The sequence below is a fragment of the Anguilla rostrata genome, chromosome 3 (genome assembly GCF_018555375.3).
Source record: "Anguilla rostrata isolate EN2019 chromosome 3, ASM1855537v3, whole genome shotgun sequence".
Taxonomy (NCBI): domain Eukaryota; kingdom Metazoa; phylum Chordata; class Actinopteri; order Anguilliformes; family Anguillidae; genus Anguilla; species Anguilla rostrata.
Genome location: NC_057935.1, coordinates 32,921,014 through 32,934,973, shown reverse-complemented (window position 1 = coordinate 32,934,973; position 13,960 = coordinate 32,921,014). Strand labels below are relative to the sequence as shown.

General features: G+C 40.0%; 1 protein-coding gene across 5 annotated transcripts in view; it reads right to left on the bottom strand.

Annotated features, from left to right (window-relative positions):
- The window catches only part of rapgef4a (Rap guanine nucleotide exchange factor 4a), a 131,204-nt gene that overhangs the window by 81,225 nt on the left and 36,019 nt on the right, over positions 1-13,960 (bottom strand). For all 5 annotated transcript variants that reach the window (XR_010328979.1, XM_064327215.1, XM_064327210.1 and 2 more), the window contains exon 4: positions 11,314-11,460. Coding sequence is in view for 4 of the 5 variants with exons in the window: in XM_064327215.1 (XP_064183285.1) it covers positions 11,314-11,460 (147 nt within the window). In the remaining variant the exon portion in view is untranslated. The remainder of the gene's footprint in view (positions 1-11,313; positions 11,461-13,960) is intronic.

The window sequence follows — 13,960 nt, the reverse complement described above, 5'->3', positions numbered from 1 at the left end:
AACATGAAATAAACCAATCAGAATGTCATCTCCCATTCCCTTTAAAAGCCAGGTGCACTTGCACCTTGGCGTATTGCTATTATAATGGCGGATTTGACAAGTAGTAGGAAAGAACGCTTCTCTGCAGAGGAAACAGATCTGCTTGTGCGCGAAGTAAAAGCGCGCGAGCAGACCATCTACGGCAACAGCGGGATTCCACCAAATATTACATTATGAATATTATGTTAATATATATAATATTAATATTATATTACCAATATTATGACTAACCATTATGACATGTATTTTTTTTTTAAATATTGTGCGTTGTGCACCCGCCTATGTAGGTACATATTACTATCATAATAATGCGCCCTTAAAATAACAGTAAAATACTGCGCCATTGACTTAAGACCAGGTTTTTGTTAGTTAATCACGCAATCGCGATTCCACTGCCTCAAGGCAGCAATGCGCCAACAATGCGCCTGACCACACTTCATTTAAGACCAACACATGGGTGCTCAGATGTGCGCAAGTACATTTGCTATTTAAACAACGTGGGCGCTGGATGGGAAAATGACAACTGCGTCGAACTGAAACTAGCAAAGACACTTGCGTTGTGCTTGGTGCCGCTTTGCGCCGGGTGTAAGATAGAGCCCTATATCTTTCTTGTAGTACGGTCTCCAGAACTGCACACAAAACTCTAAGTGTGATTTCACAATGTTATTGTATGAGATAACTTCCATGGATTTATACTCAATACTGCCTTATGTTTTTAGTTCCCACATGTACAGTAGAACTACACTGAGCGATATTGAATTTAATTTGCAGAGTTTCTGCCCACTTAAGGATTCTGTTCAAATCTTCTTCTTACTTCAGCACATTCCAACCTGTTAGTGAAACCTCCCTGTTTTGTTTCATCTGTAAATTGAATGATTGTACTTTAAATGTGTCTGTCACGGTTATTTATATAAATGAGGGAGAGCAGTGGTCCCAGCACTGATTCCTGTGAAATTTGTCTTATAATTTATCTAGTACTTCTTTATCCCCTATTTCAATATCTGACATTCCGAGTATTGAATATGCCTTCCCGCCTGTTAGTAACCTCCTCTCTGGTAAAACTCTAAGTTGAATGAACTAATTAGGCATCAGAAAAATCCTTATTCTAATAAAGCAACGCTCCTTCTTTATTCTTGCACTTGACATCCTCCTGGATTTTCATTTTCCTACTCCAGCAGTGAAAGAAACGTTTGAATATTCTAATAAGCAATCATAATCGTATTACTGTCCTGTCTATATACAGTCAGGTCCATAAATATTTGGACATTGACAAAGTTATTGTTATTTTAGCTGTCTACCACTGCATATTGGAGTTGAAATTAATGAATATGAGCTCAAAGTGCAGACCTTCAGCTTTAATTTGAAGGTATTTACATCCAAATCGGGTGAACAGTGTAGGAATTACAGCACTTTTTATATATGGTCCCCCCCCCTTTTTAATGCTAATTGGACAATTGGCTGCTCAGCTGTTCCATGGCCAGATGTGTGTTATTCCCTCATTATTTATTTTACAAGTAAGCAGATAAAAGGTCTAGAATAGATTTCAAGAGTGGCATTTGCATTTGGAATCTGTTGCTGTTAACTCTCAATATGAAATCCAAAGAGCTGTCACTGTCGGTGAAGCAAGCCATCATTAGGCTGAAAAAAAAACCCATCAGAGAGATAGCAAAGACATTAGATGTGGCCAAATCAACTATTTGGTACATTCTCATGCACTGGTGAGCTCAGGAACACCAAAAGGCCCCGAAGACCAGGGAAAACAACTGTGGTGGATGACAGAAGAATACTTTCCCTGGTGAAGAAAAACCCCTTCACAACAGTTGGCCAGATCAAGAACACCCTCCAGGAGGTAGGCGTATCTGTGTCAAAGTCAACAATAATGAGAAGACTTCACCAGAGAAAATACAGAGGGTTTACCACAAGATGTAAACCATTGGTAAGCCTCAAAAACAGGAAGACCAGATTAGAGTTTGCCAAAAAACATCTAAAAAAGCCTGTACAGTTCTGATACAACATCCTATGGACAGATGAAACAAAGGTCAACTTGTACCAAAATTATGGGAAGAGAAGAGTATGGAGAAGGGAAGGAACTGCTCGTTATCCAAAGCATACCACCTCATCTGTGAAGCATGGTGGAGGTAGTGTTATGGCATGGGCATGTATGGCTGCCACTGGAACTGGTTCCCTTGTATTTATTGATTATGTGACTGAACTGTATAGGGCTGTATTATCTGCTCAAATTCAGCCAAATGCTCCAAAGCTCATTGGACGGCACTTCACAGTGCAGATGGACAATGACCCAAAGCATTGCGAAAGCAATCCAAGACTTTTTTAAGGCAAAGAAGTGAAATATTCTGCAATAGCCAAGTCAATCACCTGACCTGAATCCATTTGAGCACGCATTTCACTTGCTGAAGGCAAAACTGAAGGCAAAATGCCCCAAGAACAAGCAGGAACTGAAGACAGCTGCAGTACTGGCAGAGCATCACCACAGAAGAAACCCAGCGTCTGGTGATGACTATGGGTTCAAGACTTCAGGCAGTCATTGACTGCAAAGGATTTGCAACCAAGTATTAAAAATGACAATGTAATTTATGATTATGTTAGTTTGTCCAATTACTTTTGAGCCCCTAAAATTTGGGGGGCTATGTATAAAAATGGTTGTAATGCCTACATTGTTCATACAATATTTTTGGCAAAACCCTAAAATTAAAGCTGAAAGTGTACACTTAAATCATGATTGTTTCATTTCAAATCCATTGTGGTGGCGAACAGAGCCAAAATTATGAAAATTGTGTCACTGTCCAAATACTTATGGACCTGATTGTATCGTATAGTTTACTCCTTTATTAGTACTCCAGAAAAAACTGGTAAATAGGTTCTGCTCCTAATCTTTTCCACTAACTCCACAAATTTGTCCTACAAAGTCTCAGACCTACCCTTACCTATGTCATTGCCCCATACATGAACCATAACCACTGAATCCCTTGTCTGCATGCTCCAGGAGATCTTCTATTTGGGCTCCAGGCAGGCAACACACCATATGAGATTCCTTGTTTTACGCGAACAGACTGTGCTGTCTACCCCATTAATTACTGAGTCCCCCACTATCCCCAACTCCCTTTTCCTGGTGGATGTGGCCATCTGGGTGCCCTGAGGCTCATCAGTGACGTGCCAGGTCCAATTCCTGCAAGGGCTGGACAACCCATCCTCTAGAGATACCACTCTTGGGTGCAGGGACGTGCACAGACATTTTGAGGGGCTGTTGCTCTAACCTGAAAAAAGGGCACCCCCCTCCCCCCACCTATATATATATATATGTATATTTATATACACAGTGGTGTTGGTTTCGTTTGAACTTTGGGAGGGACACATTAAGCATGGGGTCCGGGGGTCCTCCCCCAGGAAATTTTGAGCGTCAAACACTTAATTTCCTGCATTCTGGTGTTTGTATGCACCGATTTGTGCCTTTTCTGCATCAATTTATGGTGGAAATGCTTCTTTCATGTTTTTATTGGGGGGGACAAATGCACGTGTTCTAAATATTGAGGGGGACATATCCCCTGTGTCCCCCCCGAAATCTACACCACTATATCAATACATATAATATGTATTGATACAGTGGTGTAGCTAAGCAGACTATTTAACAATTAGCTAGCTTCTAGCGCTAGCCAGCGCTATGCTACCATCAACACAACGCACAGCACTCATACGCCGCACTTATAGCTAGCCACCTCTACAGCATTTTCAGTAATACGGGAGTATGCAGCTGAAATCCTCAATCGAAAGCAACCTCACAGTGATCTTATCTACGTCAGTAGGTAATGTTGTACTTCACTTCGGGGTGTTTATTCCGCTGGAAAAGAGAGAGAGCCAACTTTCTTTTATTTTTTAGTCAGTGACATTTCCTTCTGACGTCTACTACAATTTTTTTGTATAGCTATTTTGGTGGATAAAATTGCATTTATTATTATTATTTATTGGTAAAAACGTTTACTTCATATCCAGGGAGGTAGCCAACTACTTGAAAGTTAGATCACATGTGTAGCCGTTTACTAATACGATTGCATTTCAGGCTGGAAAATAACCTGTTAAACCAATGAAATTGCTGAGTTGTCTTAGAATCTTTATCGCAACAGAAACTGTAACGAAACGATAACTACATCACAATGGATATAACAGCTGTTTTAGAATGTCATTGCCTCACCTGGACCATTTTTGCAACCCAAATAAAAAATGGCGTGACACAGCCACAACAGAAAAAATAAAACTATTATTATTATTTTTTTAATTTTATTTTATTTTCCTCCAGAGGGGCAGTTCAGCCAAAGAGGGCAAATGGGCTGTTGCTCGGGCAACTTTAGCCAGGCCTTGTGCACACCCTTGCTTGTGTGGTATGCATACCCTTTTCTGCCCTTTATATTTACATATTTACACAGACAGGTGACAAATTAAAGGAAAAACTTGAATAAATTAGTGGAGAACCATAACAAATGCAGATGCTTCCAAACAGTTGTACTGCATAATACAATTAAGCAATTAACATCCTATCATGCCCTGTGGCATGTATAAAAATGCTGAGAAGGCCCAGTTGACCTCAATTTTAGATCAAGATGGCAAGAGGAAAAGATCTAAGTGACTTTGAAAGAGGGTTAATTATTGGGGCATGAATGTCAGGAGTTTCAGTCACAAAGACTGCTAAACTGGCAAGTGTTTCAATAGGCACACTGACTGAAGTGACATCTGCACTTAGATCTATGGGGAAGACATCAGTAAATAGGGTTCGAAATTATGGTCAAAAGCACACATTCGATGATCGTGATGCTCGCACATTAGTGTGATATGTAAGGGAAAACAGAAAAGCAGTTCTTCCTCAGGTGACTGAGAATGTCATTGCAGGATGTGATCAGACTGTGTCAGCAGGAACAGTCCGTCAACAACAACATAGAGAAGGATACTATAGTAGGGTTGCAGTGCATAAACCCCTCATTACAAAGACAAATGCACATTTGACAGTTCAGCAGTGCAAAAACCATAGGCACTGGTCTACAGAGATGTGGAAAAAAGTGATATGGTCAGATGAGTCCTCCTTCACCATATTCTTGACAAGTAGGAGAGGGCATGTGTGGCATACATCAATAGAACGGCACAGGCCAGAATGCTTGACCCAAACAGTGAGGGAGTCCAGTGGCTGTGTTATGCTGTGGCGGGAATTTTCTGAGCATGGTTTGGGTCCACTTAGAGGGAAACGTCGCTGCAAATCTATACAAAGCTTTTCTGAGTGATCTTTTTTCCTATGATGAAACATTTCGCAGTCACCAGACCTCATCCCAACAGAACACCTATGGGAGATTTTGGACCAACATGTTAGACAGTGGTCTCCACCACCATCATCAAAACATCAAATGAGGGAATATCTTTTGGAAGAATGGTGTTCCATTTTTCCAGTAGAGTTCCAGAGACTTCAGAGAATCTATGCCAAGGCACATTGAAGCTGTTCTGGTGGCCCAACTCCTTATTGAGAAACTTTATTCTGGTTATTATTTATTTTCTGTTCTAGAGGCTTCAGGCAAGGGTTCAAGGCCAGACAATACTAAGAGAGATAGAGCATCCCATATGACTACAACCCACCTGGTACCCTTTTCAGAGATGTCTGTCCAATGAGCCTAAACTGGTCAACCACAGCACTCCAGAACAACAATGTTGCTGCTTCAGTCCCATAGTCTTGTAAACTGTACAAACGATAGACCCAAGAACCTTAAACCTACTACCTTAAACCTTTCAGCATTACCAGTGGCATGAACCCCCATTATTGTTGTTCAGAGGTATATGCACTTAGAGAAATTTCTTCTGTGTTTGCACAAGACTGTCACCTGTCATTGGCTGATACATGCAGGGTTTACAAGGTCAGTCAGTAACACAGCCCAGTTTCAGTAACAATAATCAGTTAAACACATTAATACACACCTGAGACATTTCAGGGCCATTATGTCCATTTGTTTTAGTCAAGCGGAGTGCTAATGAGCTCTTCTTTCTTGAGAAATAGTGTAGTTTGGTATGGAGTACACATCCATAATTCTTTTGCATTGGGGTGAATACACTATGGACCATGATGACCTTCACCGCCAATTAAGGAGGGCTTGAGAAAAGGGTGTTTTACTGCCTGTTTGTGATATCAAAAGTATTCATTTTGTAATATTCAAGATTTATGCTCACAGTCCTCTCAAGCCAGAACAAATGACAAAATGGCTAGGTCAGAAACAAATGGATGAAGAACAGCCAAGATGTAGAGACTCAACAGGTTAAAGTGAGTGAATACCGGTGTGCTCTGAACGCAGCTTCCTGACTGAGCTGCCCAGTTTCTATGTTGAACTGGGAAAAAACAGCAGTCATTTTTTAAAAACGAATACAGCGCAGAAAGCCATTCTACGACACAGCTATATTCTTGAGTCATACATTCATATTGTTTCTCTTCTACACTCAGGATTAAAATTCACACACAACCAGGGATGATGCCACTGGAATTATTGTAATGAGCACAGAGGCAATGTGATAGTCACTAGCTACACATTTTATAAAGCTAATGGATAGCATGTCATTCTGACTATGGGCAATGGACAAAGGCTTGCTTTCAGCTCTGAATTCTTTTGATAATATTGAAAGGGTAAAACACAATATTTAATTACTTCACTACGCATTAGCCAGAGATATTTCAAAATGTATTCATTATTCCAAGGAGAAAGAAACCACAGACCACAAAAGCAAGCCACTAACCCAAGCACTTTTTTTTACCAGGAGCGAACAACACATTTTACTGTTATTGCCTGTTGGGGTATCACTGTTTTTTATTATTCAGAGAGGCTGACTGTTAGACACAGTATGGGCCCATGCTTACCCAAAGAGGAAAACCGGAACAGCCTAAGAAACTTGCAACGAGCTGCAGTAGATTTATTTAGCATTTTTAAATCGAAGGAAATCATATCTAATTATATTCTGACATTAATTTACTGCAAACAATATTGAATAATATTGATTGCACCATCGACCTGGAGACATGAACGAAACATAAAAGCCCTAGGAAAAAATGATTATACCATACACCACATCCCTCACTTCACATTTTTGAAAATATTCACATTTCAAAATATTTGCATTATACATATATATGTGTGTGTGTGTATATATATATATATATATATACACACATATATATACACACACAAACACACACACACACATTTATAGTACTCATACATTAAAATAATACTACAGTATAAGCCTGCCATCTAAAACAGCAATAACAGGCAGTCATTCTCCAAGGTTCAAATGCACAGTGTAATCTGTGGCACTTAGAATCATTATAAAACTGGCAATATCCCAGATGCTGTCTTCTAAGCAGAGTAGAAAATAGCACACAAAATAAAATACAAAATATAAAGGATCCTTTCAGCAAAAATGTGCATTATTGCTGTGCATTAGACTTTCTCAGAAACCCATTTATTGCCATTATCACTCATTTTTTGAATTGTAAATATAAACTCAAAATACCCCAGGCACTGTTCTTTATGTTCCTTAAATTCAGTCTGTCCATTAAAAAAATAGCTTCAGCGCTGATACCAGAGGGCAAACATGTACTTACACAACAGATAAGGAAATGAAAACACATTCAGCCAACCAAGCACAGATGTACAATCAGTGTCTGTCTGACAAACAAAGGACAACTCAGATTGACCTATATCATCCAACCCCCTTTCCTCAGGACACGGCACGCCCCTGCTCAAGATGTACATCCAGGGAGGGAAGAGGGCCTGGTCCCATTGAAAATGAGTGGCACTCTCCATTCCTTTTAGAAGCCCCCCCCCCCACTGGGTGTGGGGGCACCGCTAAAGGAGGAAACCAGCACAGTGTCTCTACTGGGACAGGAACCACCAGACGGCATGTCACGTCCCCCCAACTTCACTCCCTTCCTGCTGAAGTGTATTTTTTCTCTCTACTCTGTACTGTTATCCTATTCAGAAAGACCTCCACCTAACCTCCTTGAGAGAGTAAAGACACACAATATATACTGTATACTACAAAAATATACTCAGATAAAAAGGCCTGATTTTGAGCATAGAGAAGCCAATTAGGTGTCCTCAAAATCACTATAAATTAGGGCTGCCCCCGACCAAAGATTTTCCTAGTCGACTAGTCGTCATTAGTTCAAGCCATTAGTTGACTAGTCGTTGCACGTTTATGACATTAATTTAATTATTTAAATACATTTTTTGGGGGGCATCAGAAAATGGTTTGAGTTCCAGGGCTGAGAAAGAATGTTATAAGTAACATTGTTAACACTGTGCTACATTACACAGAAATACAAAACCGTAATAATGAGCCTTTAAAATATAAATTTTACAAGCGCACACATGAAGCAAGCCGCCTGTTAACGACAATGCTAACGGCAAAAGCGGTAATGATTCTGAATGTGTCGGAACAACCAGCAAGGAGACTGAACATTTTAATTTAATTTTAATACGTTAATTTATTTCAACACAGTATAAAATCACACAACTTATGAACTTGTAACACCAACACAATAACTTATAAAACACATGATAAATAAAAAAACAGCCTTTTGTTAAAAAACAAATTGAAAAAATATACATGGTCGTAGCCCTAACTTCTCTTTCATTTGTGGAATAGACGGCCGTGCCGAAGATTACAGCGTTTTCAATTCGTTATACTACCACGTTAAGCGCATGCATGCTTTGTACATGGCGAGTGGATGTCTGCCAGCAAACCGGACTCCAGGGACTGAACTAAAGCTACGAGACAGAAAGTAAAAAATACCTACGTTGCAAACACATCTTTGCATGCAGAATTTGCATGTCATCTTCTTGGGGTCGGCCATTACACGCTCAAAATGATTTCACACCTTAGATGATTTCCTGCCCGACATTTTTAACGACAAGGCGCAGCTCCCGAGTGGAGTTTGAGGGGGTTTTTTTTCCAGCGACTAACTGACCAATGAAAACTTGGTCAACTAAGACTCTTCTCATCGACTAACGGTTTGGTCGACTATTACTGGGCAGCCCTACTATAATGACATTAGAATGTCACCCAGTGCTTTAGCTCAGATTCAAATATATTCAGACTCAGATACAAATTGGGGGAAGAGGTTCACATTTCAAAAGAGCCATTCAGATAAACTTCGAGTGAATAAGTGTGTAAATTGAACTCAGATTATCAACAAGGTCTGAGTGGATCATGTGATTAAAAGACAAGGTCAAGGTTACCAACTCGTGCTCCCAGTATGGTTTGCAAATACTCCAACCTGTAGAGGAAATCAAGGACAAATTGTGCTATATTCAGCTCTAGCTCCACATAACCATTGAAACTTCCAAAGCTTCCAAAATTTATAAAGGAGTCAGACACAGTCTCAATATTTAAATCTAGATTAAAAACGCACCTCTATGCTCAGGCTTACAATCAGTTGTAGTCTGGAGACGGGGTGCGAGAAGCCTGTAGTCATAGAGCTTTGTAGGTGGCAATCCTTTCCTTACTGTCACCTGTCAATCAGCTGTGACCCGACTTTACATGGGCTGGCTCTTGATAGGCGGGTATGGTTGTCTACCCCTCATGACTGCATGGGCTCTCCATCCCTGTCCTAGTAGATATGCAGCCATATTCTACTCCTGGCAGGGTCCCCCAATACATACCACTGGCACTTACTCACTGTCTGCTATATTGCAAATTCCCTAATTGCTGTTTCCACCCTCTTCCCCACGCTGCCGGCGGGGCTCTTGCCCCAACCCTCGAGAGTGCTTCGAGAGTCGTCTGGTCTCTCCCACCTCTGCGGTCCAGCCTCTCCTTCGTCATAGCCTCCACCCTGCCCACATCTGCCGCCACCTGCTGTTCCCCATCACCGCCACCCGGCCCCACCCATCATCTGAGCCACATCACATATCATATCTTCTGCATAAACTGGCTGACATGCTGGTCACCAGTCGGCACCCTGAGCCGACCAGAGGAGGATGGGTTTCCCCCTTGAGCCTGGTTCCTTCCAAGGTTTCTCCCCATCTGCCACAGGGAGTTTTTCCTTGCCACTGTTGCCTTAGGCTTGCTCCTGTGGGGGTTTAGGCTAGGGTTGTCTGTAAAGCGTATTGTGACAACTGTTGTAAAATACGCTATATAAATAAAATTTGATTGATTGATTGATTGATTGATTGAAACATAATCATCCCTTTATACAGCCTAAATTAGAATTTATTATTCACTGCTTTAAAGTCACACCAATCAGATCAACGCTGATTAGCAAACATGCATGCACATATCCATTTCTGGAAGAGCTGTTGATAATGTTCTTATAATGCTGTTTTTCCTGCACATTTCTTCTTTTTGGACCAAAAATATCTGTCCAGGCAGGATTTCTAAATTCCTAAAAATGTCCAGTTAAGTTTTGCTCGTTCCATAGACCATATATAAACAAAAAATAGCATAGTATTATGTTCATAACACCTGCCCTCCCCATTGTCTTTTTTAAAAATTCAATGTATGGTCACCCTACATAAGCTGCTTTTTAAGAGGAGTACTGTGGAGCTGGGTTTGTTTTTATCTTTAAACAAAAAACACACTGACCCCTAGTGGCTACAACTGGTACCACCGTAGACTGATTAGGCCGATAAATTAGTCAGAATTTAGAAAATCTTCCAAGACCCAAACCCAATACAAAGCCTACACAGTATATTCTTTTGGCTGAATCACCAGCTATTTACTTGACCAAGGAAAACAATGGATTGTTCTAAAAAAAAAACTTAAAAAAAAAAGCTCTGAAATACTGTTACTACTGTACAGTAGTTTTAAAAAAGGCATTCTTACGTAAATCTGACATATGACTTTTTAAAAAGCACCAGCATGTGTGTAGAATTCAAATTTCTAAAATTGTTTACTATTCATCCTATTTTAGTTTGCATAAATAACTAAAGTGCCAAAGTTAGGCTGCCAATGCTGTATCACATGAATACATCCTGCACAAATCTCCTGTGCTCTGCTCTTTTAAACTTTCAGATAAATTATGTTTATAGCTGCTAACCTATACTTTAACATGCAATATTGTATGGATATTTTTTGTTGACAAAACAAGGTTTACAGCACACAGCAACAACAAACTTTCACAGAAAAGCCAAACTGTTTATAAAGTAATGCACTAGTTGAGTATTTGAGCATTTGAGTATTTACACTGTTCTAGAGACCAAGTCATGGAGCATCTACAGCAGCCTGCTGCAGACATACCTCCCACAGTGATTTGAACTCCTTCTGCTCGATGCGCAACAGCTCACTGAACTCCCGGGTGACAATGGTGGCGTGCCGTGGAGTGTTGTCCAGGATGGACTCCCCAAAAGCCGTGCCAATCCCCAGGGTGCAGATAGTGACAGCATCCTTTAGAAAGCACAGAAAAGAGAACACAATGTGCAGTGACAAACCTGGCAGCCTGTCTTCCTGCATGGTTCATTTGTTCACCATGTTGGGAAGGGGCCTCAGGTACTTCAGACATAAAGTAAGCTCCATAATGCTTAGGGCAAAACCCTAGTTTTTTTGTTTTTTTTGGCTCTGTACTCCATAATTTTAGATTTGTAATCATATGTGGTGAATTATGTATAAAAAGTGCTGCTATTTCAACATGGAAAAACCAAAATGTATTAACATACCCTTTAATAAAATCTGTTAACTTGTACTTTAACCACATGCATGTGCAATCTAAAATAGTGGAGTACAAAGCAAAATCAAGAATAAATGTCTTTGTCCCAAACGTTATGCAACTAACTGTATTTGTTCATTTGCAACTTTTCCACCAATGAGGGCCTCTCAAAGCAGGCCACATTACTTCAGAGCACTCCCAGATCTAGGTAGTGGAGTGCAAGAGTGTGTTCAGTTGAATGGTCTCCTTCAATCACTCCAATCAGCACAAAGGAAAGGCAAAATGCAGTCAAAGGGCATCTTGAGTCCCCAAGGACAGGAATCTCACACACAAAGTACTCTGAAGTAAGGCTGTGCTTCAATGCTTTGTACCTCAAAATTAGCTAGAGGTAAAATGAGGAACCACAGTTCCGCATGTATGAGGATTCCAGTTAATTGATTTAAATATTATTTGTCAAGGGTGTATGAATTAGAGTAACCCATAAAATGATCTAGGTACCACAAAAAGGAAGAATTAAAGAAAAAAGGAACCAGCAGCCGTCTATTAAAGTCTTCACCCGGCAATGAAAATCGCATCGCATTCTCCCAGACTGTGCACTCCATCCAGGGGAATCAATAGAGAATAGAGGCTGATGCAGCTGAGGCTTCAGTAGCTTTCCTTATTTGTGGCAAGACATTAATCCCTCCAGACATAGACTCAGCAAACTGATCATGGGTCAGCTGTGAACATCTACCTAGAGACGCACCGACCACTTCTGTTTGTCGCAGGAAATTGGCTAACGCGTGTACTTTTTCTACTTTAGCTTTCTTAAAAACCTCTCATACCGCTTTAACACTCTCGATTTGTTTCACAATAACGCCGCTTTTTGCACGCTTGCTTGCTTGCTTTCAACTATTTTGCGAATCCTGCTTTTAATACTCATTGCTATTATAACAGTTTACGCAGTTTCATAGCACATTGCCTTGCTTGCTTGCTTTTTATACATTTTTCTTTACTAATGTAACAACTTTTCCCTGTTTTCAACTGTTTTACAAATCCTTGCTTTTAGTACTCATTGCTTTTATAACAGTTTACATTGTTTCATTGCTTTCTTTTTTCACACATTTAAATCGGCACCCTATCGGCTTGTTAAGACTTTGCATACTTGCCTGGGCTTGTTTTCTTTAAACTGACGTACAAACCACTGCTTTAAAACTTAGTTACATATTCTCACATATTGCTTGATTTACTGGAAAAGAATAAATAAATGTTTCAAGTTGCACAAGCACTTTGCCCCACAAGGAGTTTAGTTACACCAAGCATTTTGAACATTTTAATTATTTTTTTATTTTTTTTATTAAAAAAATTAATTTTATTTATTTATTTATTTTTTACTCTCACCATCTGGCAACCACAACCCCCTTGCACCTCCCCTTATCCCTCACCAACCAAACCTTGTCAAAGGTCAAAAAGGTCAAACTTTATCAATCAATAATTTTGACAATAGGTGCATCATAGAAAACCGATCGATCAATCAGAGGTCAAAGGTCAAACTTTACCGATCAATCATTTTGACAGGAGGTGCATCATATACTCTTATAATAAAACAGCCTATAGATTATATTGTTATAATCAATCATTTGTTATGAATGATTTCGTAACTAGCTACATTTTTATTTTTAAATGCAGGCTAAATGTTGCACAAACATTTGTGAAAAGCCGAACAACGGTGTATGCTACTGTAGAAATTCACCTGCAATGGACAGTAGACGGCTTATTTCTGAGCAGTTTTTCACTGAACCAGTTTGAGAATGAGCCTGCACAACCAGGGGTGGTTTTAGTGATTTTGAGGTCCCAGATAAAGACCAATGTGAGGCCCTTCTCCATTTTGCTTAACGCAATCATAGCTAGTGAACAAAAACTATTTGGAGACAGCTCTTTTCAGTTAACAAAGGCGCAGAACTTAAGGACAGACCCAAATGAGAATTCTAACTGTTCTAACTGAAGAACTTCAAATGACCTTCAGTCAGTTAGAAGAAGACAATATGGCAAGAAAAAGATTATAAGTATATAATCTTTCATTCTTTCAAGACAAAAGTATAGTACATGCTTTTTGATAAAGCATTTGAACATCCACTATTCTCTAGGGGTAAAAGTCCCGGTCCGAGCGGGTGTCTAGTTTGTGGTGGGCTGCTGCTCTCTGTCAGTGTCGCCTCTGACACTTTCCTCCTACACTGAAGCTCAGTGGTCTCCAACCCTGGT